Source organism: Leucoraja erinacea, chromosome 5 (assembly GCF_028641065.1).
Source record: "Leucoraja erinacea ecotype New England chromosome 5, Leri_hhj_1, whole genome shotgun sequence".
NCBI classification, from domain to species: Eukaryota; Metazoa; Chordata; class Chondrichthyes; order Rajiformes; family Rajidae; genus Leucoraja; species Leucoraja erinaceus.
In genome coordinates this window covers 90680365-90704644 of record NC_073381.1, presented here as the reverse complement: position 1 = coordinate 90704644, position 24280 = coordinate 90680365, and the positions used below count along the sequence as shown (strand labels likewise).

The following is a 24280-nucleotide window of genomic DNA, read 5'->3' as shown; positions in this document are numbered from 1 at the left end:
CTGTCCTTGTCCTGTGGCTCCACACAGAGATGACGCCTTTGGGCCTTATTCTGTCTCTAGTTACCTTCTTTTACGTAATGTACTTAGAAAATCTCTTTGGATTTTCCTTCATATTATCTGCTTGGGCATCTCCTTTTTGCTTACCTGATTTCCTTCGCAGGTATGCTCCTCTGATCCCGAAACTCCTCCAGGGATACACTTGATCCCAGCTGCCTGTACCTATCCCATGCTTCCTTCTTTTTTCTCCTGACCAGAGCCTCATTACTTCCACCTACCCTTCACTCTAACAGGAGGATGCATGCCCTGAACTCTTGTCATCAAAGGTGGCTTTGCCCCAGTTCAGACATCATAAGTTATAGGAGTAGAATTAGGCCATTCAGCCCGTCGAGCCTACCCCGCCATTCAACCATGGCTGATCTCTGCCTCCTAATCCCATTCTCCCACCTTCTCCCCATAACCCTTGACACCCGTTCTAATCAAGAATTTGCCTTTCTCTGCCTTAAATATCCACTGACTGCCTCCACGGCCCTTTGTGGCAATGAGTTCTGCAAATTAACTACTCTCTGACTAAGCGCACTTTAGTCTGAAGAAGGGTTCTGACCCAAAATGTCATTTTTTCCATCGCTCCATTAGATGCTGCCTCACCCGCTAAGTTTCTCCAGGATTTTTGTCTACCTTTAATTCTGAGGCTACGACCTCCCCCCAGTGGAAACATCCTTTCCACATCCACTCTATGCCGTTCATTATTCTGTAAGTTTCAATGAGACCCCCCCTCAACCTTCTAACCTCCAGCGAGTACAGGCCCAGTGCCGTCAAACGCTCATCATATGATGGGCAGTCTTGTCCATCTCCACAAATAGTTAGACATGGACACTTCAATCACTAGCGGCACGGTGGTGCAGCGGTAGAGTTGTTGTCTTACAGAGCCAGAGACTTGAGATTGATCCTGACTGTGGGTGCTGTCTGTGCGGAGTTTGTATGTTCTCCCTGTGACCTACGTGGGTTTTCTCCAGGTGCTCCGGTTTCCTCCCGCACTCCAAAGACGTGCAGGTTTCAAGTTCAAGTTCAAGTGAGTTTATTGTCATGTGTCCCTGTATAAGACAATGAAATTCTTGCTTTGCTTCAGCACACCAGAACATAGTAGGCATTTACTACAAAACAGATAAGTCTGTCCATATACCATAATATAAATATATACACACATGAATAAATAAACTGATAAAGTGCAAGTAACAGAAAATGGGTTCATAATAATCAGAGTTTTGGCTGAGCCAGGTTTAGTAGCCTAATGGCTGTGGGGAAGTAGCTATTCCTGAACCTGGTTGTTGCAGTCTTCAGGCTCCTGTACCTTCTACCTGAAGGTAGCAGGGAGATGAGTGTGTGGCCAGGATGGTGTGGGTCTTTGATGATACTGCCAGCCTTTTTGAGGCAGCGACTGCGATAAATCCCCTCGATGGAAGGAAGGTCAGAGCCGATGATGGACTGGGCAGTGTTTACTACTTTTTGTAGTCTTTTCCTCTCCAGGACGCTCAAATTGCCGTACCAAGCCACGATGCAACCGGTCAGCATGCTCTCTACTGTGCACCTGTAGAAGTTAGAGAGAGTCCTCCTTGACAAACTGACTCTCCGTAATCTTCTCAGGAAGTAGTTAGAAAGTTAGAAACGGGAATAGTGCCGGAGGATTGGCGTACTGCGCATGTTGTTCCATTGTTTAAAAAGGGGTCTAAGAGTAAACCTAGCAATTATAGACCTGTTAGTTTGACGTCAGTGGTGGGCAAATTAATGGAAAGAATGCTTAGAGATAATATATATAAGCATCTGGATAAACAGGGTCTGATTAGGAACAGTCAACATGGATTTGTGCCTGGAAGGTCATGTTTAACTAATCTTCTTGAATTTTTTGAAGATGTTACTCGGGAAATTGATGAGGGTAAAGCAGTGGATGTTGTGTATATGGACTTCAGTAAGGCCTTTGACAAGGTTCCTCATGGAAGGTTGGTTAAGAAGGTTCAATGGTTGGGTATTAATGGTGGAGTAGCAAGATGGATTCAACAGTGGCTGAATGGGAGATGCCAGAGAGTAATGGTGGATGGTTGTTTGTCAGGTTGGAGGCCAGTGACGAGTGGGGTGCCACAGGGATCTGTGTTGGGTCCACTGTTGTTTGTCATGTACATCAATGATCTGGATGATGGTGTGGTAAATTGGATTAGTAAGTATGCAGATGATACTAAGATAGGTGGGGTTGCGGGTAATGAAGTAGAGTTTCAAAGTCTACAGAGAGATTTATGCCAGTTGGAAGAGTGGGCTGAAAGATGGCAGATGGAGTTTAATGCTGATAAGTGTGAGGTGCTACATCTTGGCAGGACAAATCAAAATAGGACGTACATGGTAAATGGTAGGGAATTGAAGAATGTAGGTGAACAGAGGTATCTGGGAATAACTGTGCACAGTTCCCTGAAAGTGGAATCTCATGTAGATAGGGTGGTAAATAAAGCTTTTGGTGTGCTGGCCTTTATAAATCAGAGCATTGAGTATAGAAGTTGGGATGTAATGTTAAAATTGTACAAGGCATTGGTGAGGCCAATTCTGGAGTATCAAGTACAATTTTGGTCACCTGAGAGTAGGGAGGATGTCAACAAAATGACATGAGAATTAAGGGACTGAAGTTTAGGGGTAACATGAGGGGGAACTTCTTTACTCAGAGAGTGGTAGCTGTGTGGAATGAGCTTCCAGTGAAGGTGGTGGAGGCAGGTTCGTTTTTTTATAATTTAAAAATAAATTGGATAGTTATATGGATGGGAAGGGAATGGAGGGTTATGGTCTGAGCGCAGGTATATGGGACTAGGGGAGATTATGTGTTCGGCATGGACTAGAAGGGTCGAGATGGCCTGTTTCCGTGCTGTAATGGTTATATGGTTATATAGGCGCTGATGAGCTTTCTTGATAATTGCATTAGTGTTCTCAGACCAGGAAAGATCTTCAGAGATGTGCACGCCCAGGAATTTGAAGCTCTTGACCCTTTCAACCATATAAATGGGGCTGTGGGTTCCCCTCCTACTCCTACCAAAGTCCACAATCAGTTCCTTGGTTTTGCTGGTGTTGAGGGCCAGGTTATTGTGCTGGCACCATATGGACAGTTGCTCGATCTCTCTTCTATACTCTGACTCATCCCCATCAGTGATACGTCCCACAACAGTGGTGTCGTCAGCGAACTTGATGATGGAGTTCGCACTGTGACTGGCTACGCAGTCATGAGTACAGCAGGGGGCTGAGCATGCAGCCTTGAGGTGCTCCCGTGCTGATTGTTATTGAGGCTGACACATTTCCACCAATACGAACAGACCGTGGTCTGGGGATGAGGAAGTCGAGGATCCAGTTACAGAGGGATGCGCAGAGACCCAGTTCTGCGAGTTTGGTAACCAGCATGGAGGGGATGATTGTATTAAATGCCGAGCTGTAATCGATGAATAACAGCCTGACATATGAGTTTTTGTTGTCCAAGTGGTCCAGAGCGGAGTGGAGGGCCAGCGAGATCGCATCCACCGTTGATCTGTTGTGGCGGTAAGCGAACTGCAGTGGGTCCAGGTTTTTGTCCAGGTAGTAGTTGATTTGCTCTATGGCCAACCTCTCAAAGCACTTCATCACCACCGGCGTTAGTGTCACTGGTCGATAGTCATTGAGGCACGTCACCTTACTCTTCTTGGGCACTTGGGCACGGGACAGCGCTGAAACATCGCGGGGCTGGCGATGCCTTACCGGGGGGTCGCCGTCTGGAGCCCGGAGTGCTGGACCTGCTGCACCGACATCCTGGAGCTGCGGTTTGCGGAGCTCACAACGCGGGCGGCGCTGATCAACAACGTGGGGTGCTGCGACTCCGCCCGGCTCGACCTGCGGACTCGGGAGCTGCGGACTCCGGCAGCGGGAAGCGGCTGATCGGGAGGTCCGGGCCGCTGAGGAGAAGGATGTTCACCGTCGGGGATCGGCGTCGGCGTTCCACCAGCCCGTCGTGAGGGCCTGAACATCGGGCCACCCGCGGCAGCGACTGCGGGTGCTCGGAAGGCCCCGACCACGGATGAACATCTGGGAAGATTGGAGGGGAGGCTGGCTGGACTATGGTGCCTTCCTCACCTTGGTGCCACTGTGTTGTGTTGTGTTGTGGACTGTCTGTGTTTGTGCTTTTTTTTAAATTCCATTTTATTTTTTTAATATGTTTTAATATTTATTATTTATTTATTTTTATGATACTGACTGTAAAGGGAAATTCATTTTGTTGTCTCTAATTGAGACAATGACAATAAATTTGAATACTATACAATACAACAACAATACAAAAGGTATAATTGATGCCCTTTTAAAAGCAGGTGGGGACCTCAGACCTCAGAAGTGAGAGGTTGAAAATGTCCGTAAAAACTCCAGCCAGTTGGTCCACACAGGTTTTTAGAACATGACCAGGTTAATTGTAGGTTAATTGGCTTGGTATAAATGTAAATTGTCCCCAGTGTGTGCAGGATAGTGTTAGTGTATGGGGTCTTCTTGCGTATGGCGTACACAGCCTAAAGTTGTAGGACAACTTGTTCTATTTGATCTTATTTGATTGTGCACGCCAGGTTGATTGCATTTGTCGAATCAGGGCGGACTACGTGAAGGTTGCAATCTCCCATCCCAGTGTACGGGGTGATCGCTGGTCGGCATGGACTCGGTGGGCTGAAGGGCTTGTTTCCGCTCTGTGTCTGTGAACTAAACTTGCTATTCCCAATTTCCTAAGAGTAGGTCTTGCTTTGCTCTCTCCCTTGTAGGGCCCTCTACATATTGCCTGAGGAAACTTCCACGAACACACTTGACAAATTCCACCTCGTCTAAGCCTTTGGCCTCCCCAGTCTAAATTGGGAAAGTTACAGTCTCCCACTGTTGGCCTTGCAGCTGTCTGCATATTTGTTCCTCTAATTCCTGTTGACTACATTGGGGCCTATCCAGCAAGATCAACAGAGCCGTCACCCCTCCTAGTCTCTCAGCCTCACCCACGTCACCTCACGGGACAACCCCCGCGAACATCCCCTCCAGGCACCTCCGCAATGTTCACCCCATTCAAAGCACAACTCCCCCTCCTCTCTCACCCCCACCTCTCTCTCTCTCTCTCTTTCACCTGGACCCTGGAACATCAAGCAGCCAGTCCTGTCCCTCTCTTCACCACGTTTCCATAACGGCTACAACATCCCAGTCGCACAAACCTGACCCCACGCTGTGTTCACCTGCCTCTTGCATTTAAATTAGTGCAACTCGATACAACAGTCCTTCCTCGCTGTGTGTAGCAAGGAACTGCAGATGCTGGTTTAAACCGGAGATAGACACAAAGTACTGGAGTAACTCGGCGGGATCTCTGGAGAGAAGGAATAGGTGATGTTTCAGGTCAGGATACTTCTTCAGACTAGGAGTCAGGGGAACGGGAGATGTAGACAGCATTTGGGTGTGGAGCAGGTGAGTGGGAGCAATCACAGAGGGGGTGCAGCAAGAGAGGGTGTTGCAGAAAGCCTCCGTCTCTATCTCTCTGTCTCCCTCTCCACTGACTCCCAGTCTGAAGAAGGGTCTCGACCAGAAATGTCACCCATTCCTTCTCTCCAGAGATGCTGCCTGTCCCGCTGAGTTACTCCAGCATTTTGTGTATGTTCTTCCTTGCTCCCTGCTGTGCCGTGAGAGGGATCAGGGTCCGAAGGGTGTAAAATGAGGGTAGAAGAAATAGGTAGCAAGGTGAAAAGTAAAAGTGGCAGGCAGACAAAACCAGGGCAAAAATCAAAAAGGGCCACTTTTCAACATAATTGTGTAAGGGGTAAGAGTGTTGTAAAAACGAGCCTGAAGGCTTTGTGTCTCAATGCAAGGAGCATTCGCAATAAGGTGGATGAGTTGAATGTGCAGATAGCTATTAATGACTATGATATAGTTGGGATCACGGAGACATGGCTCCAGGGTGACCAAGGCGGGAGCTGAACATCCAGGGATATTCAATATTCAGGAGGGATAGACAGAAAGGAAAAGGAGGTGGGGTAGCGTTACTGGTTAGAGAGGGGATTAATGCAATGGAAAGGAAGGACATTAGTTTGGAGGATGTGGAATCGGTATGGGTAGAGCTGCGAAACACTAAGGGGCAGAAAACGCTGGTGGGTGTTGTGTACAGGCCACCTAACAGTAGTAGTGAAGTTGGAGATGGTATCAAACAGGAAATTAGAAATGCGTGCGACAAAGGCAAAACGGTTATAATGGGTGACTTCAATCTACATATAGATTGGGTGAATCAAATTGGCAGGGGTGCTGAGGAAGAGGATTTCTTGGAATGTATGCGGGATAGTTATCTAAATCAACATGTAGAGGAACCAACGAGAGAGCAGGCTGTTTTAGACTGGGTATTGAGTAATGAGGAAGGGTTAGTTACTAATCTTGTTGTACGTGCCCCCTTGGGCAAGAGTCCCCATAATATGGTTGAGTTCTTCATTAGGATGGAGAGTGACATTGTTAATTCAGAAAAAGTGGTTGTGAACTTAAAGAAAGGTAACTTTGAGGGTATGAGACGTGAATTGGCCAAGATTGACTGGCAATTAATTCTAAAAGGGTTGACGGTGGATATGCAATGGAAGACATTTAAAGACTGATGGATGAACTACAAAAATTGGTTCATCCCCAGTTTGGCAAAAGAATAAATCAGGGAAGGTAGTACATCCATGGATAACAAGGGAAATCAGGGATAGTATCAAAGCGAAGGATGATGTGTACAAATTAGCCAGAAAAAGCAGCATACCGGAGGACTGGGAGAAATTCAAAGACCAGCAGAGGAGGACAAAGGGCTTAATTAGGAAAGGAAAAATAGAATATGAAAGAAAACTGGCAGGGAACATAAAAACTGACTGCAAAAGTTTTTATAGATATGTGAAAAGAAAGAGATTAGTTAAAACAAATGTAGGTCCCTTGCAGTCAGAAAACAGGGGAGTTGATCATGGGGAACAAGGATATGGGGGACCAATTGAATAACTACTTTGGTTCCGTCTTCACTAAGGAAGACATAAATAATTTGCCGGAAAATAGCAGGGGACCGCGGGTCAAAGGAGTTGGAGGAATTGAGTGAAATCCAGGTTAGGCGGGAAGTGGTGTTGGGTAAATTGAATGGTTTAAAGGCCGATAAATCCCCAGGGCCAGATAGGCTGCATCCCAGAGTACTTAAGGAAGTATCTCCAGAAATAGTGGATGCATTAGTAATAATCTTTCAAAACGCTTTAGATTCTGGAGTAGTTCCTGAAGATTGGCGGGGTAGCAAACGTAACCCTCACTTTTTTAAGAAGGGAGGGGAGAGAGAAAATGGGGAATTACAGACCAGTTAGTCTAACATCGGTAGTGGGGAAACTGCTAGAGTCAGTTATTAAAGATGGGATAGCAGCACATTTGGAAAGTGGTGAAATCATTGGACAAAGTCAGCAGGGATTTACGAAAGGTAAATCATGTCTGACGAATCTTATAGAATTTTTCGAGGATGTAACTAGTAGCGTGGATAGGGGAGAACCAGTGGATGTGGTGTATCTGGACTTCCAGAAGGCTTTCGACAAGGTCCCACATAAGAAATTAGTATACAAACTTAAAGCACAAGGCATTGGGGGTTCAGTATTGATGTGGATAGAGAACTGGCTGGCAAACAGGAAGCAAAGAGTAAGAGTAAACGGGTCCTTTTCACAATGGCAGGCAGTGACTAGTGGGGTACCCCAAGACTCAGTACTGGGACCCCAGCTATTTACAATATATATTAATGATCTGGATGAGGGAATTGAAGGCAATATCTCCAAGTTTGCGGATGACACTAAGCTGGGGGGCAGTGTTAGCTGTGAGGAGGATGCTAGGAGACTGCAGGGTGACTTGGATAGGCTGGGTGAGTGGGCAAATGTTTGGCAGATGCAGTATAATGTGGATAAATGTGAGGTTATCCATTTTGGTGGCAAAAATAGGAAAGCAGACTATTATCTAAATGGTGGCCGATTGGGAAAGGGGGAGATGCAGCGAGACCTGGGTGTCATGGTACACCAGTCATTGAAGGTAGGCATGCAGGTGCAGCAGGCAGTAAAGAAAGCGAATGGTATGGTTAGCTGTCATTGCAAAAGGATTTGAGTATAGGAGCAGAGAGGTTCTACTGCAGTTGTACAGGGTCTTGGTGAGACCACACCTGGAGTATTGCGTACAGTTTTGGTCTCCAAATCTGAGGAAGGACATTATTGCCATAGAGGGAGTGCAGAGACGGTTCACCAGACTGATTCCTGGGATGTCAGGACTGTCTTATGAAGAAAGACTGGATAGACTTGGTTTATCCTCTCTAGAATTTAGAAGATTGAGAGGGGATCTTATAGAAACTTACAAAATTCTTAAGGGGTTGGACATGCTAGATGCTGGAAGATTGTTCCCGATGTTAGGGAAGTCCAGGACAAGGGGTCACAGCTTAAGGATAAAGGGGAAATCCTTTAAAACCGAGATGAGAAGAACTTTTTTCACGCAGAGAGTGGTGAATCTCTGGAACTCTCTGCCACAGAGGGTAGTTGAGGCCAGTTCATTGGCTATATTTAAGAGGGAGTTAGATGTGGCCCTTGTGGCTAAGGGGATCAGGGGGTATGGAGAGAAGGCAGGTACGGGATACTGAGTTGGATGATCAGCCATAATCATATTGAATGGCGGTGCAGGCTCGAAGGGCCGAATGGCCTACTCCTGCACCTAATTTCTATGTTTCTATGTTTCTAAGAGTGTGTTTACACGGGGCCGGGGCGCTGGGTGCACAGACCTGCAGACAATCCCCAGTCCAGACACAGACCCAGACCCCACTCCAGACATGGTCACTGACCCTAGTCTGGATACTGCCCCTGAGAGTGTCTGGGACTGCAACTGGACCCTAGAGCGTCTGGGTGGGGGATTGGTGTCTGGTCTGTCCGGGATGGTGGTGGGGTGGGGATGGGGTGTCTAGACGAGTCCTTCTTAAACTGGTGAATGATTCACCCAAGGGTGAATGAAATTATTTGGGGGTGAATTAAACTAGAGAGGGGTGAATGAATGGCTTGATTTATTCAGATATTTATACATAAGGGGAGAATAAGACGAAAATCACCAAAAAGACATAAGAACATTTAGTCGAGGGCGAATGGAATGTTGTGATAAAGACTGAAGGTTGAATGACACTGAAATAGTTTAGAGAAGCACTGATCTGGAGTCTAGTGAGAGATGGAGATTTATATCCCCAGCGAGGCGCAGCGTGGGAACCAGACCCGGGGAGGGGGGAGACCCGGTGGGGGAGACCCGGGGAAGGGGGGAGCCGGGCTGGGCTGGGCGGTCCCTCTCTCCGCCTCCCCCCGACCGTCAGTCCGCCCAGCCCCGCCCCAGCTCCGGCCCGGCCGCAGTCCGCACTCCGCTCCCAGCCGCGGTAGGACCGTTCTCTCCCCGCCGCCCCGGCCCGGTAGTGGGGGAGAGAGGGGAGAGAGAGGGAGAGGAGGGGGGGGGTCTGGGATGGAGGGCAGGGGGGAGGGGGGTCGCGGATCCTGCCCCGGGGAGACGGTGCCGGTCCAGGCGCGATGGGAGGGAGGGTGCGGTCAGCAAGGCCGGTGGAGGGGGGATGAGATCGGAGGGGAGGGGGTTTTTGGCAGAGGGGTGGGGGGTAGATGGAGGATTGATGGGAGGGAGTGGGGAGGGGAGGGGGTGAAGAGGTCGGGAGGGGAAAGAGACACAGTATGTAACGGGTGGAGGAGGGATGGAGAGGGAGTAGAGGCGGGGTGGGGTGGGGGGGGGGGGGGGATATGAGGGTGTGTGGGAGGGTGAGGAGGGGGGGGATAGGATAGTGGAGGGGTTGTATTTACCAGACCCCCCCCCCCCCATCATCAACTGAGGGATAGCCTGGGACATGGATGGGGTGGGGTCGAAGGGAGGAGTGGTGGTCTCTGGGCGATAGGGAGGGAGGGGGGGAGTGATGATGAAAGATTTGTGGGGGGGGGTGGGGGGTTGGGGATAAAGGTTCAGGTTGGGGGGAGATCAGGGGTCAGATGGATGGGAGGGGTGGGGTCAGGGTTAGGTTTTGGGGAGCTGGCCCCCAGTTGTGACTGTGAGTGAGTTGTAATGCCCATCCCGCGCCCTCTGACCTGTGACCCGTGCCCGCAGGTGGGGTGCCATGTTTATGGGGGTGTCCGGCCGTGTCCAGCGCGAGAGACTGAGGCAGGAGGGGATGGGCAGCCACGGGCAGGCGGTGGCCTTCCTGCGCCAGGACTTTCAGGGACTGCGGGAAAAGTGCCAGCAGGACGGAGCCCTGTTCCTGGACCCCCAGTTCCCTGCCGCCGCCCCCACCTCCATCGGCTTCAAGGAGCTGGGACCACACACTGACAAGGCCCAGGGCATCGAGTGGAAGAGGCCTGGCGTAAGCACACCCCCACCCCTGACCCCCACCCTGACCCCCCCCCCTGACCCCCACGCCACTGACCCCCCACCCTATGACCCCCCCACCCTTGACCCCCCCATGCCGTGACCCACCCGACCTCTGATCCCCCATCCCTGATCCCCCCCACACCGTGACCCACCCGAACTCTGATCCCCCACCCCTGACCCTCACGCCGGGACCCCCCCCACGCCGTGACCCTCACCCGACCCCTGACCCGTGACCCCCTCCACACCGTGACCCCACCCGAACTCTGATCCCCCACCCTGACTGACCCCCACGCCGGGACATGACCCACCCTGCCGTGACCTCCACCCAACCCTGACCCCTGACCCCCCCCACACACCGTGACCCCCCTCCCTCCGATTACTCTGATCCCCCACGCCAGGACCGCCTACCCTTGAACCCCCACCCCTGACCCCCCACGCCGGGACCCCCCACGCTGTGACCCCCCAGTTCCCGACCCCGGAGATGTGTGGTCTGGGACTCTGTGGTGAGTCCCCTCCCCCAACCCTGACCCCAACACCCACGCCATGACCAACCCCCGACCCCTGCACCGTAGCTGACCATCGACCCCAACCCCAGCACTGTGACATATGAGCCAAACCCTGGCACAGTGACCTCTAACCCCACAACCCCTGACCCTGGCTCTGTGGCTTGTTCCAACCCAGCACCCAGTTCCCCTACCCTGCTGTGACCGTCCCCCCCCCCCCAGCCCAATTAGCCCATGATCTGTGATCCCATGGACTCCTGTACCCACCCCCACCCCCCCCCCCCCCCGACTGCTCCGCTGACCCCCTTGAACTGCCCCCCCCCCCCCTCCTCTTGCTGACCCCTCTGCCCCTTCATCTGTCTCTCTGCAGGAGTTGGTGTCGGACCCCCATTCACCGTGGGAGGGGCAACACGGACTGATGTGTGTCAGGGAGCTCTGGGGTGAGTCTCCCCCCCACTCCTGGGACCACTCCAGGCCCTCATCCACTCAGACTGGGTCTTCAGATCCCACCCACCCCCCACTGCTCCCAACCCCCCAGACTGGCCCTCCCACACTCTCTCTCTCTCTCTCTTTCTATCTCTCTCTCTTTCTATCCCTCTCTCCCTCTCCATCTCTCTTTCTCCCTCACTCTCTGCCTCCCTCACGCTCTCCTTCCTCCTCCCACCCCTCCAACTCTCTGCTTGCTTTCTCTCTCTCTCCCTCCCTCCCTCCAACTCGACATTATGATTAAATTGGTCAGCTGGCGATGATACTGGAATTTGCTGGAACAATGGCAGGCAGAGTTTCATTCAGATAAGTGCAAGATGTTGCATTTCAGTGGGACAGAGCAGGGAGAGGGTTCACCAGATTACAGCTGCACAACAGGAAAGGAGGAGGGGTTTCCCCCCATTCCCCCCCCCCCCCTACCTCCCCAACTCTCGACATTATAACATTAAGTTGGTGGAACTGTGTTCTCTCTTCTCTTCCCCCCCCCTCCCTCTCCCTCTCCCTCTCCCTCTCCCTCTATCTCTATCTCTATCTCTATCTCTATCTCTATCTCTATCTCTCTCTATCTGTCACTATTGCTCTCTCCCATCTCTCGCTATTTTTCTCCCTCCTTATTTCTCTCTCTCACTCTATCAATCTCTATTCTCTCTCTCTGTCTCTCTGTCTCTCTCTGTCTGTCTATCACTCTCTCTGTCTCTGTCTCTGTCTCTGTCTCTCTCTCTGTCTCTCTCTCTCTCTCTCTCTCTCTCTGTCTCTCTCTCATCCTCCCCTCCCCCATGCTCCAGCTCAGTGCTGTGGGCAAACTGCCCAGCAGTGTGTAGCAGGGAGTGCCTGAGCCGCTGGCTCACAGCCGCACTGAGCTGAGCTGAGCTGAGCTGACGCCGACAGCCATCACTGGGGCTGCCCCAGGACAGGCCGTCAGTGCCAGCGGAGCGGGACAGGGAGCCCCCACAGTTGTTACAGTTGTACAAGGCCGCATCTGCAGTATTATGTTCAATTTTAGTCACCCTGCTGTTGGAATGATGTTAAGTTGGAAAGAGTGCAGAGAAGATTTACGAGGATGTTGCCAAGGCTAGAGGGTCTGATCTATAGGGAGAGGTTGGGCGGGCTGGGATCCTATTCCTTGGAGCACAGGAGGCTGATGGGTGATCTCATACAGGTGTATTAAATCATGAGGGGAATAAATCAAGATAATGCACGGTTTTTTACCCAGAGTAGGGGAATCATGAACCAGAGGACATGGATATAGGGTGAGAGGGGAAAAACTTAATAGTAACCTGAGGGATAACTTTAGAGGGCAGTGGGTGTATGGAACAAGCTGTCAGAGGAGGTAGTTGAGGCAGGTACTATTACAACATTGAAAAGACATTGGACAGGCACATGAATAGGAACGATTTAGAGGAATATGGGCCAAACATGGGCAGGTGGGACTAGCATAGATGGGGCATCTTGATCGGCGTGTACAAGTGGGGCTGAAGGGCCTGTCTCTGTGCTGGATGATTCTAAGGCTTGTCGTTCCCACATGAAGCCATTTTGACTGCCCCGAGCAAATCACTGCTTTTCCAAACACACACATCTTTGTCAAGATCCCTCCTCTCTCTCAAACACCTGGGATAGATTCCACCAGATCCTGGGGTGTATTTTTCAAGGCACCCAACTCCTGTTTGATCTCAACTGCACATTAGTAAAGCCCAGGGGTGGGGAACCTGCGGCCTTAAGGTCGCATGCGCCCTTCTAAGCCATTAAGTGCGGCCTTTTGAATGAATCCAAATTTTGTAGAAAAAATCTTTTTATTATTATTATTAATATGTTTTTGTTCGTCTTTTATTATTTTTATTTTAATCTTAAAATGAACGTATTTAAAATACCAAATAGTGAATGAAGATTCAATGAAATAATCCTCCCCGACTGACGGCCACAATTAAAACATTAGTAAGTCATGAGGGCTATTTTAACAAAATAATGTACATTTTGAAGTATATCTGATTGAAGTTCTTGGATGTGGCCTTATTAGATTACAGCTAACTTAATGCGGCATTCCAACATGAAAAGGTCCCCCACCCCTGGTATAGACCCTCACTGATAACTGTCCTCCACATCATTCTCCTTGGTGAAAAAGCATGCAAAGTACTCGTTTAATAGCTCATCCCCATCCACAGACTCCAGGAGTGCACCCTCTTTTACGCTGGTGTGTCTAAAACTTGCTTTTAAACTTTGAATAAAAGGCTGTGTGACTTTCTTCCAGCCCTGCCCATTCACCGTTGTAAACTTCCTTGTAATTCCCCACTGGCCTTATCCAATTAAAGTTTCCAGTACCTGATGCCTGCTTCTGTTTCCTTGACCATTGTTATCCAAGGCCATGCCTCATAAATTCTTCCCTGACTAAGCCTCTGGCACTGAGCCAAGTCCCAGTCAATATTCGGCAAGTTGAAGTCACCCATAACGACAATTCATCTCTGGATGCGGGGATTGAAGGCTTTGTGGCCAAGCTTGCGGATGATACGAAAATAGATGGAGGGGCAGGTAGTGTAGAGAAAGCAGGGACTCTGCAGAAGGACTTGGACAGGTTGGCAGAGAAGTGGCAGATAGAAAATGCTACCAAATGTGGTGTCATGCATTTTGGTCGTAGGAATAAAGGCGTAGACTATTTTCTAAATGGGGAAAGAATCCAGAAATCGAAGGTGTAAAGGGAGTGCTGGTGCAGGATTCTCATAAAGTCAATCTGCAAGTCCAATCAATAGTAAAGAAAGCAAACACAATTTATCCCGAGAGGGCTTGTGTACACTAAATCAAGGATGTAATGTTGAGGCTCGATAAGGCGCTGGTAAGGCTGCATTTGGAGTATTGTGAGCAATTCTGGGCACCATATCTGAGGAAGGATGTGCTGGCTCTGGAGAGGGTCCAGAGGAGGCTTACAAGAATGATCCCAGGAATGAGTAGGTTAGCGTATGATGTGCATTTGTCGCACTGGGCCTGTACTTGCTGGAGTTTAAAAAAACGAGGGGGGACCTCATTGAAACATACAGAATAGTGAAAGGCTTGGATAGTGTTGATATGGAGAGGATATTTCCATTAGTGGGAGAGTCTAGGACTAGAGATGATAGCCTTAGAATTAGAGGACGTTGTTTTAGGAAGGAGATGAGGGGGAATTTCTTTAGTCAGAGGGTGGTGAACTGTGGAATGCTTTTCCACAGAAGGCTGTGGAAAAGATGGATCAACCATGATTGAATTGCGATGCAAACATGATAGGCCGAATGGCCTAATTCTGCTCCTATCAATTATGACCTTATGAATCCTGTGGCCTGGGCAGCTCTCCGTAATGGAGGGGGTCACAGGGACGCGGAGGGGTGTAGAGAACGGAGGGGGTCACAGGGACAGGAAGGGTTTAGGGTTGGGGCTGAAGAGGGTTAGAGAGGCAGGGATGGGTGCAGGGGTTAGTGGGGATGGTCCCCTGCGCTGGGGGGGGGGGGGGGGGGGGGGGGGGGGGGGGGTGGAGATGAACGGTCAGTCCCAAAGTGGTGGTCTGAGGCCACTCCCTCTCCCCAGGTGACTGCTGGCTCCTGGCGGCCATCGCCTCGCTGACCCTGAACGAGGAGCTGATGCAGAGGGTGGTGCCACCTGAACAAGACTTCAATACACAATACAGTGGCATCTTCCACTTCCAGGTACCCCCACACTGGGCAAAGGGGGGGGGGGGGGGGCTGGGAGACAGCGGGGAGGGACCTGAGTGGTACAGGGGGAGGGGAGAGAGAGAGATGAGGGGGTGCAGGGGGAGTGGTCTAAGGTGTGTGGGGGAGGGTGAGGGAAAGAGAGTGGCCATGGGACTAGCTGGTGGGGGGGGGGGGGTGGAGTAGGGGGGAAAGGGCACCACAGGAACCGCTCTCAGGCAGGGCAGGGTATCGAGGGAGGGAGTGTTTTTTTATTGAAAACAGTTTTTTGCATGTCGGTAGTTTACTGGAAGTTGTATGAGCCTTTAATGATGCTTTGTAAAGAAGAGCAGCCAGGCCAGAGGCCAGTACTGACAATACGGGAGCTGGTTTCTGGTGAATAGCGAACTTATCATGGACGCATCTGCAAAAACCTTCCAGCATGGAAGCTGAAGTTGCAAATGTACTAGAACGCACATGGGTGGGCAAAAATGGATCATGTCATATGATTCATTTATTAAAACACCATCAGGGAAATAGTTATGGTGAATGCAGTCTTTTACACTGAGTTGGAAAGGAGAGGGGGAGGGAGAGGGCTGGGGGGGTGTGGACTTGAGGAGGGGGGGGGGGGGGAGGACAGAGGAGGAGGAGTGGGGGAGGGAGGAGAGGAGGAAGGGGGAGTGGGGTACGCTGTTGATGAGGGGTGCATGTGGACTGACGTGTGTGCTTGCTCTCCCCTCTCCCCCCCCCCCCCCCACAGTTCTGGCAGTTTGGGGAGTGGGTGGATGTGGTGATTGACGACCGGCTGCCGAGCCGGGACGGGGAGCTGCTCTTCGTCCACTCGGCCGAGCGCGGAGAGTTCTGGAGCGCCCTGTTGGAGAAAGCCTACGCCAAGTCAGTGACCCCAGCACGACCCCGACCTCCGACCTGCCACCCCCGACCTGTCACCCTCGACCTCCGCCCATCCACCAGTGTCCCCCGACCTCCTGCTCGCCGATGTGTGACCCTCACCTTGCCTGACCAGGGCCTTATAACCTTCAGCATTTCCAGTCCACCCCAAATAAACGCTGACATTGCATTTGCCTTCCTTAGCACCGGCTCAACCTGGAGATTGGCCTTTGGGGTCAGCGCCACCACTCCCATCCCCTTGCACCTTTGAACCCGCCTGTCGCCACGACAACACGACCCCTCATCCCGGCAACACGACCCTTCACCCCAGCAACACGACCCCTCACCCCAGCAACCGACCCCTCACCCCGGCAAACACGACCCCTCACCCTGGTAACACGACCCCCCAGCATCACCGGCCTCACCCCGGCAACACGACCCTCATCCCGGCCCAGCAACACCCCAGCAACACGACCCCTCACCCTGGTACCCCCCTCAGCAACACCCCCGCAACACGACCCCTCCCCAACACCCCGGCAACCCCCTACCCCTCACCACGGCCACGACCCCTCACCCTGGCAACACCTCTCCATAGCAACACGACCCCTCACCCCTCATGGCAACACCCCTCACACCGGCAACAACCCCTCCCTTCGCTCCCCTCACCCCTGCCTGGTAATGTCCATGGGCAAGGCTCACCATGGCAACCCATGGCAACCCCCATCCCTTCGCTCCGGTAATGTTGCCTCGGTAACACGGCCCCTCTCTCTCTCTCCCCCTCTGTCGGCAGGTTGAACGGGTCGTACGAAGCTCTGTCGGGGGGGTCCACCACCGAGGGGTTCGAGGACTTCACGGGCGGGGTGGCCGAGATGTACGAGCTGAAGAAATCCCCCCGAAACCTCTACACAATCATGCGCAAGGCCCTGGAGCGAGGCTCCCTGCTCGGCTGCTCCATTGACGTGAGACCCTCCCCCCCCACCCTCAGGAAACCCCCCCGCCCCACCCCCACCCTCCCCCCCCCCCCCCCCCCCCCCCCCCCCCCCCCCCCTGGGGACACCCCCCTAGGACATCCCCCCCTCCTGCTGGGACCACCCCCCCACCAGGGTCACCCCTCCTCTTCCCCCCACCTTCCTCCCAGCCGGCACGTTTCCCCTCCCCCCCCCCCCACCAGATGACCTCTCACCCTGACCCGGGGACACCCCATATGGATCCCATGACACTTTCCAACCACCCCCAGACTACACCCACTTCCATCATAGACCCCACGACCCTTCCCCATCATTGACCCCTAACCCTACCCCGTCACTGACCCCCGACCCTAGTGGGACTCTAACTTTCTCTCATGTTCACAGATCACCAGCGCCTTCGACATGGAGGCCGTGACCTTTAAGAAACTGGTCAAAGGTCATGCCTACTCAGTGACAGGGGTCAAGGAGGTGAGTGGGCCATGGGGGGGCGGTGTTGCCTGGTGTCCCCTCCTCCCCCTTCCTTCACCCCCTTCTCCCTCATCCTTCTCTCTCCCTCAGCCCCCTTTCCGCCCCCCTCTCGCCCCCATGACCTCTGCCTGACTGGGTGACGTGTGCCCCACAGGTCAGCTACCGGGGCAGGGTGGAGCGGCTGATCCGGATCAGGAACCCATGGGGTCAGGTGGAGTGGACGGGGGCCTGGAGCGACAGGTGGGTGGATCTGGAGGTCAGGGGTCATGGCGGCAGCATGGGGTCGGGGGTCACGGTGGATCCGTTCGGACTAAATGGACTGATCGTGCAGATTGGAGCAGGAGGGAAGGGTCGGGGTGGGGGGGGGGGGTATTGTATTGAGGGGGGGGGGGGGAGTTGGCCAGAGGGGGTTGGGGTCAAGTTAGGGAGGTCGGTACAGGTAGTCAAGGGGGAGTTGGGGGGTCGGGTTGGGGGCTTTGGGGTTGTAGTTTGTGGGCATGGGGAGGGGGGTCGGGAGGGGGGGGTTGGTTTTGGGGAGTTGGGGGAGGGGTGAGGTGGGGATGGGTTGGGAGTGGGGTTGAGGGAGAGGGTGGGGTTGGGATTGGAAAAGTTGGGGAGGGTTGGGTTGGGGAGGGGGGTAGGGGTGCGGTTGCCGTGCCCCTGTTGAGCAGCTGCCCCTGGTCCACAGTTCATCGGAATGGGATGCGATCGACCCGGAGGAGAGGGAGGGAATGGTGAAGATGGAGGACGGGGAGTTCTGGTGAGTGGGGGGGGGAGGAGCGAGGGGGGTGTGCGGGGGGTTGGGGGGTGGGGAGGGAGGAACGAGGGGTGTGTGCGGTGGAGGGGGGGGGGCGGGGTGGGTGAGGTGGCGTGGGAGGAGGGGTGGGGGAGGGTCAGTACCAGGGGAGGTTGGGGTTGGGGAGGGGTGATGTTGGGGTGGGGTGGGGGGTGGAGGAGTGATTGAAAGGGGGAGTGGAGGGTTGGGTGGGGTCAGAGTCCGAGTGGGCTCGGGGTGGGGTTCGGGACTGAGGCATTGAAGCTCAGAGGTAGGGTTCAGTAACAGAGGTCGGGGGTTGGGTCAGTGTGGGTGCAGGGATCGGGGTGGGGGTCAGTAACAGAGGTCGGGGTGGGGTCAGTGTCGGTTCAGGGATCGGGGTGGGGGTCAGTAACAGAGGTCGGGGGTGGGGTCAGTGTGGGTGCAGGGCTCCGGGTGGGGATCAGTGTCAGGGTGGGTGCAGGCTCTGTGTGCTTCTCTGACGGTCTGCCCCTCTGCACCCCCAGGATGTCGTGGGGAGAGTTCCTGCGGCAGTTCTCGCGGCTGGAGATCTGTAACCTGGGCCCAGAGACGCTGCAGGACGATCGGCACCTCAAGTGGCAGAGCACCACCTTCCGCGGCTCCTGGAGGCGGGGCAGCACCGCAGGGGGCTGTCGTAACCACCCCGGTGAGGCCACCACCACCTCTCACCCCCAACCCCAACCCCCCACCTCTGACGCATCACCCTTTCACCCCAACCCTCCGACTTCTGACCCCCAACTCCAACCCTTGGACCCCCGACCCTGGCCCTTCACCCCAAGCCCTCTGACCCCGAACCTCTGGACTCCCGGCTCCAGCCGACCTCTGACTACGACCCAACCCTGTGAACTCTGACCCCGATGCAACCCTCTGAGCCCATGAGCTGCCCCCAACCCACCTCTCTCCCCCGGCCCACCCTCTGACAGTCTCCCCGTGTTCTCTCTCCCCCGCAGCCACGTTCTGGATCAACCCGCAGTTCCGGCTGACCCTGTGCGAGGAGGATGATGACCCTGACGACCCCGAGCAGTCGTGCAGCTTCCTGTGCGCCCTGATGCAGAAGGACCGGCGCAGGGCCCGGCGCAAGGGCGGGGACATGCACACCATCGGCTTCGCCCTCTACCCCCTGCCCGAGGAGGTAACCACGGCAACCGCTGCACCCTGAACCCCCCCGACCCTTTACCCCCTGGCCTTCTACCCCCAACCCGATGCGGTAGCCTGACCCCCACCCTGACCCTCGCCCCCCCCGACCCCTCGACCCCGACCCTCACCCCCCCACCCCCTCCACCCCCAGCCCTCTACCCGCTGCCCATTGAAGTAACCACGGCAACCGGCTCACCCCCCGGCCCCTCCTGCACCTCCCCCCACCTCTCCCCCTGTACACCCCGCCCCTACCCTTTCCCAACCAGGTAACCGTGGTAACCTGGCCTACCCTGACCCTGAAGCCTCCCCCATTAATCTCCCTGACACCACTCCTGAACATGACCCCACCCCCCCTCCCTCGGCCCTCCTCCTGAAACCCTTTCTCCTTCCAACCTCCTTCCCTCCCACATCAGGCCCCCACTGGTGCCCCCTCCTGGCCCCCAGACACCCTCTCCCCTCTCCCCTCGCCCCAGACCAGCCCTTTGGTTTTGCCCCGATTCGTAAGGTCTAGGACCAGAATTAGGCCACTCGGCCCATCAAGTCATTCATGGCTGATCTATCTCTCCCTCCAAACCCCATGCTCCTGCCTTCTCCCCATAACCCCTGGCACCTGTACTAATGAAGAATCTATCTATCACTGCCTTAAAAATATCCACTCACTTGGTCTCCACAGACTTCTGTGGCAACGACAGTTACTTCCCAGCTGTTATCAGGCAACTAAACCAACCTCTCACCAACTAGAGAGCGTTCCTGACTCCCACCTACCTCGTTGTAGACCCTCGGACTACCTTTAATCGGACTTTCCTGGACTTTATCTCACACTGAACATTATTCCTGTTATGATATATTTGTAAACTGTGGATGGCTTGATGGAATCATGTATAGTCTTTTTGCTGACTGGATATCACACAACAAAAAGCTTTTCACTTCATTCACCTCAGCACACAGGACAGTAATGAACTAAACAAAGCTACCCCCCAGCTCTCTGGCGACTCCCCCCCACCCACTGTCCTGATCTACCCGACCTGGGGTGTGTGTACATAGAAACATAGAAACATAGGTGCAGGAGTAGGCCCTTCGAGCCTGCACCGCCATTCAATATGATCATGGCTGATCATCCAACTCAGTATCCTGTACCTGCCTTCTCTCCATACCCCCTGACCCCTTTAGCCACGAGGGCCACACCTAGTTCCCTCTTAAATATAGCCAATGAACTGGCCCCAACTACCTTCTGTGGCAGAGAATTCCAGAGATTCACCACTCTCTGTGTGAAAAATGTTTTTCTCATTTCGGTCCTAAAAGATTTCCCCTTTATCCTTAAACTGTGACCCCTTGTTCTGGAATTCCCCAACATCGGGAACAATCCTTCCTGCATTTAGCCTGTCCAACCCCTTAAGAATTTTGTAAGTTTCTATAAGATCCCCCCCTCAATCTTCTAAATTCCAGCGAGTACAAGCCGAGTCTATCCAGTCTTTCTTCATATGAAAGTACAGAATCGTAAAACCTGCAGCGGGGCCAGGCTGGGGGATGAAGCAGTAATTAATAACAGACCAGAGAGGCAATGACTGCCAGAGCCCATTCCATCAACACGTGATGTTTACAACCTCACTCTGTGCACTTGAGGACAACTCAGTCACTGCTCCAGCCAACTGCTGTAAAACACCCAACTCCAAACTGTATTTTCTACTCACGAGTTCCATCTGGGTAAATTAAGAAAAGCAAAATAAAGACTGGGGTTGCCAGAGGAATCAAAGTTCTCCCCTCAGCCTACTGAGGTCCGCATAAGCAAGCTTTCCCCTTCCCCTCCCTCTCTCCCCATCTCCTCCCGTCCTCCCTCTCTCCCCTACCTCTCTCCCCCACCCCTCTCTCCCTTACCACCCCCTCCCCCACCCTTCTCCTCTCCCTCCCCCACACTTCTCTCCCCCACCCTCCCTTCCCTTCCCCTCCCCTCCCTCCCCCACCCTTCTTTCCCCTCCCTCCCACCCCCTCTCTCCCCACCCCTCTCTCCCCCACCCCCCTCTCTCCCCCACCCTTCTCTCCCCCACCCTTCTCTCCCCTTCCCTCCCACCCCTCTCCTCCCCACCCATCTCTCCCCCACCCTCTCTCCTCCCCCCCCTCTCTCTCCCACCCTTCTCTCCCCCACCCTTCTCTCCCTTCCCTCCCCCCACCCCTCTCTCTCCCCACCCCTCTCTCCCCCCACCCTCCCTTCCCCTCCCCCCCACCCCCCCTTCCCTCCCCCCACCCTCCCTCTCTCCCCCACCCTCCCTTCCCTCCCCCACCCCTCTCTCCATCTTTACTCCCTCTCTCTCTCTCCTCTCCCTTCTTTCCCGGTTGTTGGGACTTTACTGAGCACTGTATCCAATGTGGGGAGGATTGTGTGTGTGTGTGTGTGGGTTTGGTCACCAGTATGGGGGCAGAGGAGGTTCCCTGGGGTGGGGAAATAGTGTCAAAAAAGGTGTGGTGTGTAGGAGGCAAGGAACACATGCTGTTGTAGAAACAAAGACACAAAGTGGTGGAGAAATTCAGCAGGTCGGGCAGCATCTCACACAAAAGGACACAGATATGCTGCCTGACCTGCTGGGTGTCTTTTTAGGGACCTGTGTGTGTTTTCAGGCAGGTGTGTGTTTTCAGGCAGGTGTGTGTGTTTTTTAGGCAGGTGTGTGTTTTAGGTAGGTGTGTGTTTTTTTAGGCATAGGGTATGTTTGCCTTCATTGGTCAGGCCAATGAGTATCAGTGTCAGGAAATCTTGATGCAACTCTATAGGATTTACCCCATTTCTGGAGCATTGCGTGCAGTTCTGGTCACCCCTTTACAGGAAGGATGTGGAGGCTTTGGAGAGGGTGAAGAGTAGGTTTACCAGAATGCTGCCTGGATCATTTTTAGGTTTATATTGTCAAGTGTACCAACATGCAGTGCAATGCTTTGTTTTCCAACCTGATCAAATCAGATATACTTTACATAAATATAATCAAGTCAAACTCAGGTACAATAGGTAGAGCAAAGGGTATATATACAGAGTGCAGAATATAGTTCTCAGCATTGTAGAGCACCAGTTCCACAGACAAAGTCCAATGTCCGCAATGGGGTAGAGGTGAACCGGACAGCACCCTAGCTTATGGATGGTCTGAGAGTGTTTCAGCTCCAGGGAGAAGTTGCACAGACCTGGATTGTTTTCTCTGAGACACTGCAGGCTGACGGGAGACCTGATAGAAGTTATGGGAGGCACAGATATGGTAGACAGTCAACATTTATTCCCCAGGGTAGAAATATCAAACTCTAGAGGGCACAGCTATAAGCTGAGAGGGGCAACGTTTAACGGAGATGTGCGGGGCAAGTTTTTTTTTACACAGAGGGTGGTGGGTGTTTGGAACGCGCTGCCGGGGGTGATGGAGGAGGCAGATCCGATAGTGGCGGGTTAAGGGATATGCAAGGAATGGAGGGATATGGATCACAAGCAGGCTGATTAGGGGTGGTCTTGGCATCGTACAGAATAGTGAAAGGCTTGGATAGAGTGGGTGTGGAGAGGATGTTTCCACTCGTGGGAGAGTCTAGGACCACAGTCACAGCCTCAGAACTAAAGGATGTTCATTTAGGAAGGAGAGGAGGAGGAATTTCTTCAGTCAGATGGTGGTGAATCTGTGGAATTCTTTGCCAAAGAAGGCTGTGGAGGCCAAGTCAGTGGATATATTTAAGGCAGAGATAGATAGGTTCTTGATTAGTACGGGTGTCAGGGGTTGTGGGGTGAAGGCAGGAGAATGGGGTTTGGAGGGAGAGATAGATCAGCCATGATTGAATGGCAGAGTTGACGATGGGCCGAATGGCCTAATTCTGCTCCTATTCCTTCTGACCTAATGACCTTCTGATCGTGTTGGGCAGGATCTGCGGGTGTGCTGTACTGTTGTATGTTGCCTGGATTGGGGGGGGGGGGCTTTTGTTACGGGAGGGGTTGGACAGGCTGGGCTTGTTCTGCCTGTGTACAGGGTAATCACAGAGGGAGCGTTTTTCCCAGAGCAGGGGTATTATAATCGAGAGGGCAGAGGGTTGAGGAAGGAGTTTGATATCTGTGGGGAGCGTTGATGTGGGGATGCGCTGTTGGAGGAGTGGTGGGGGGGGGGGGGGGGGGGGGGGTTAGATGCAGGCAGTGAGGCATAATAATCAGACTGGGGCCAGTGTGGGTGGGCTGGGAGGGCAGCATGGCCTCCTGAACTGCACACAATGTGACCCTGAGTGAAGCAGTGTGGATGGGGTCTCTGCTGTAGGTACCCTCCCCCCACCTGCTGGCTGCTGACTCTCTCCCCCATCTCAAGGGGAGATGTGATGAGAAGATGTGCACCATCTCCAATCCCCTCTCCCCATAGCTTGTGGATGGGGGGGGGAGTGTCTATCGTCTCTGACCCCCTCTCTCTCCCCCCAGCTGAGTGTGGGTCTGCAGGTCCACCTGCGTGGGGTGGGGGGGGGGTGTGGTTTGAGGGGTTGTGGGAGGGGGTGTGTAGACAGTCTCTGACCCCCCCGCTCTCTCTCTCGCCCACAGCTGAGTGGGGGTCCGCAGGTCCACCTGCGCAAGGACTTCTTCCTGAGCCGGTCGTCGTGCGCTCGCTCCGACTCCTTCATCAACATGCGTGAGGTGAGCTCCCGGCTCAGCCTGCCCCCTGGCGACTACATCATCGTCCCCTCCACATTCGAGCCCAGCCACGAGGCCGACTTTGTGCTCAGGGTCTTCACCGAGAAACACACCGACTCACAGTGAGTGGGGAGTGGGGGCCGGGCTGGAGGAGATAGGGTGGGGAGGGGGAGAGTGTGGAGGATGAAGGGTCGGGCAGGGGGTGAGATGGGGAAGTGGGGGGGGGGGGGGGGGGGGGAGACGCTGTTCCTCACACTCTGGTTCTCTGCAGGGAGATGGACGACCCCATCGATGCTGAGTTGGAGGATGAGGCAAGGATTTGTCACCCGACCTCTGACCCCACG

General features: G+C 53.5%; 1 protein-coding gene across 1 annotated transcript; it reads left to right on the top strand.

Moving 5' to 3' along the window:
* The first annotated feature begins 9355 nt into the window (after positions 1–9355).
* Positions 9356–24062, top strand: LOC129697548 (calpain-1 catalytic subunit-like). The gene is given in 13 exon segments (XM_055636212.1): positions 9356–9433; positions 10162–10414; positions 11296–11311; positions 11314–11365; positions 14959–15076; positions 15819–15952; positions 16737–16905; positions 17299–17382; positions 17537–17622; positions 18071–18142; positions 18664–18824; positions 19129–19310; positions 23847–24062. Coding segments are annotated over 12 exon segments (1533 nt in total). The 5' UTR covers positions 9356–9433; positions 10162–10171.
* Positions 24063–24280: the final 218 nt, after the last annotated feature.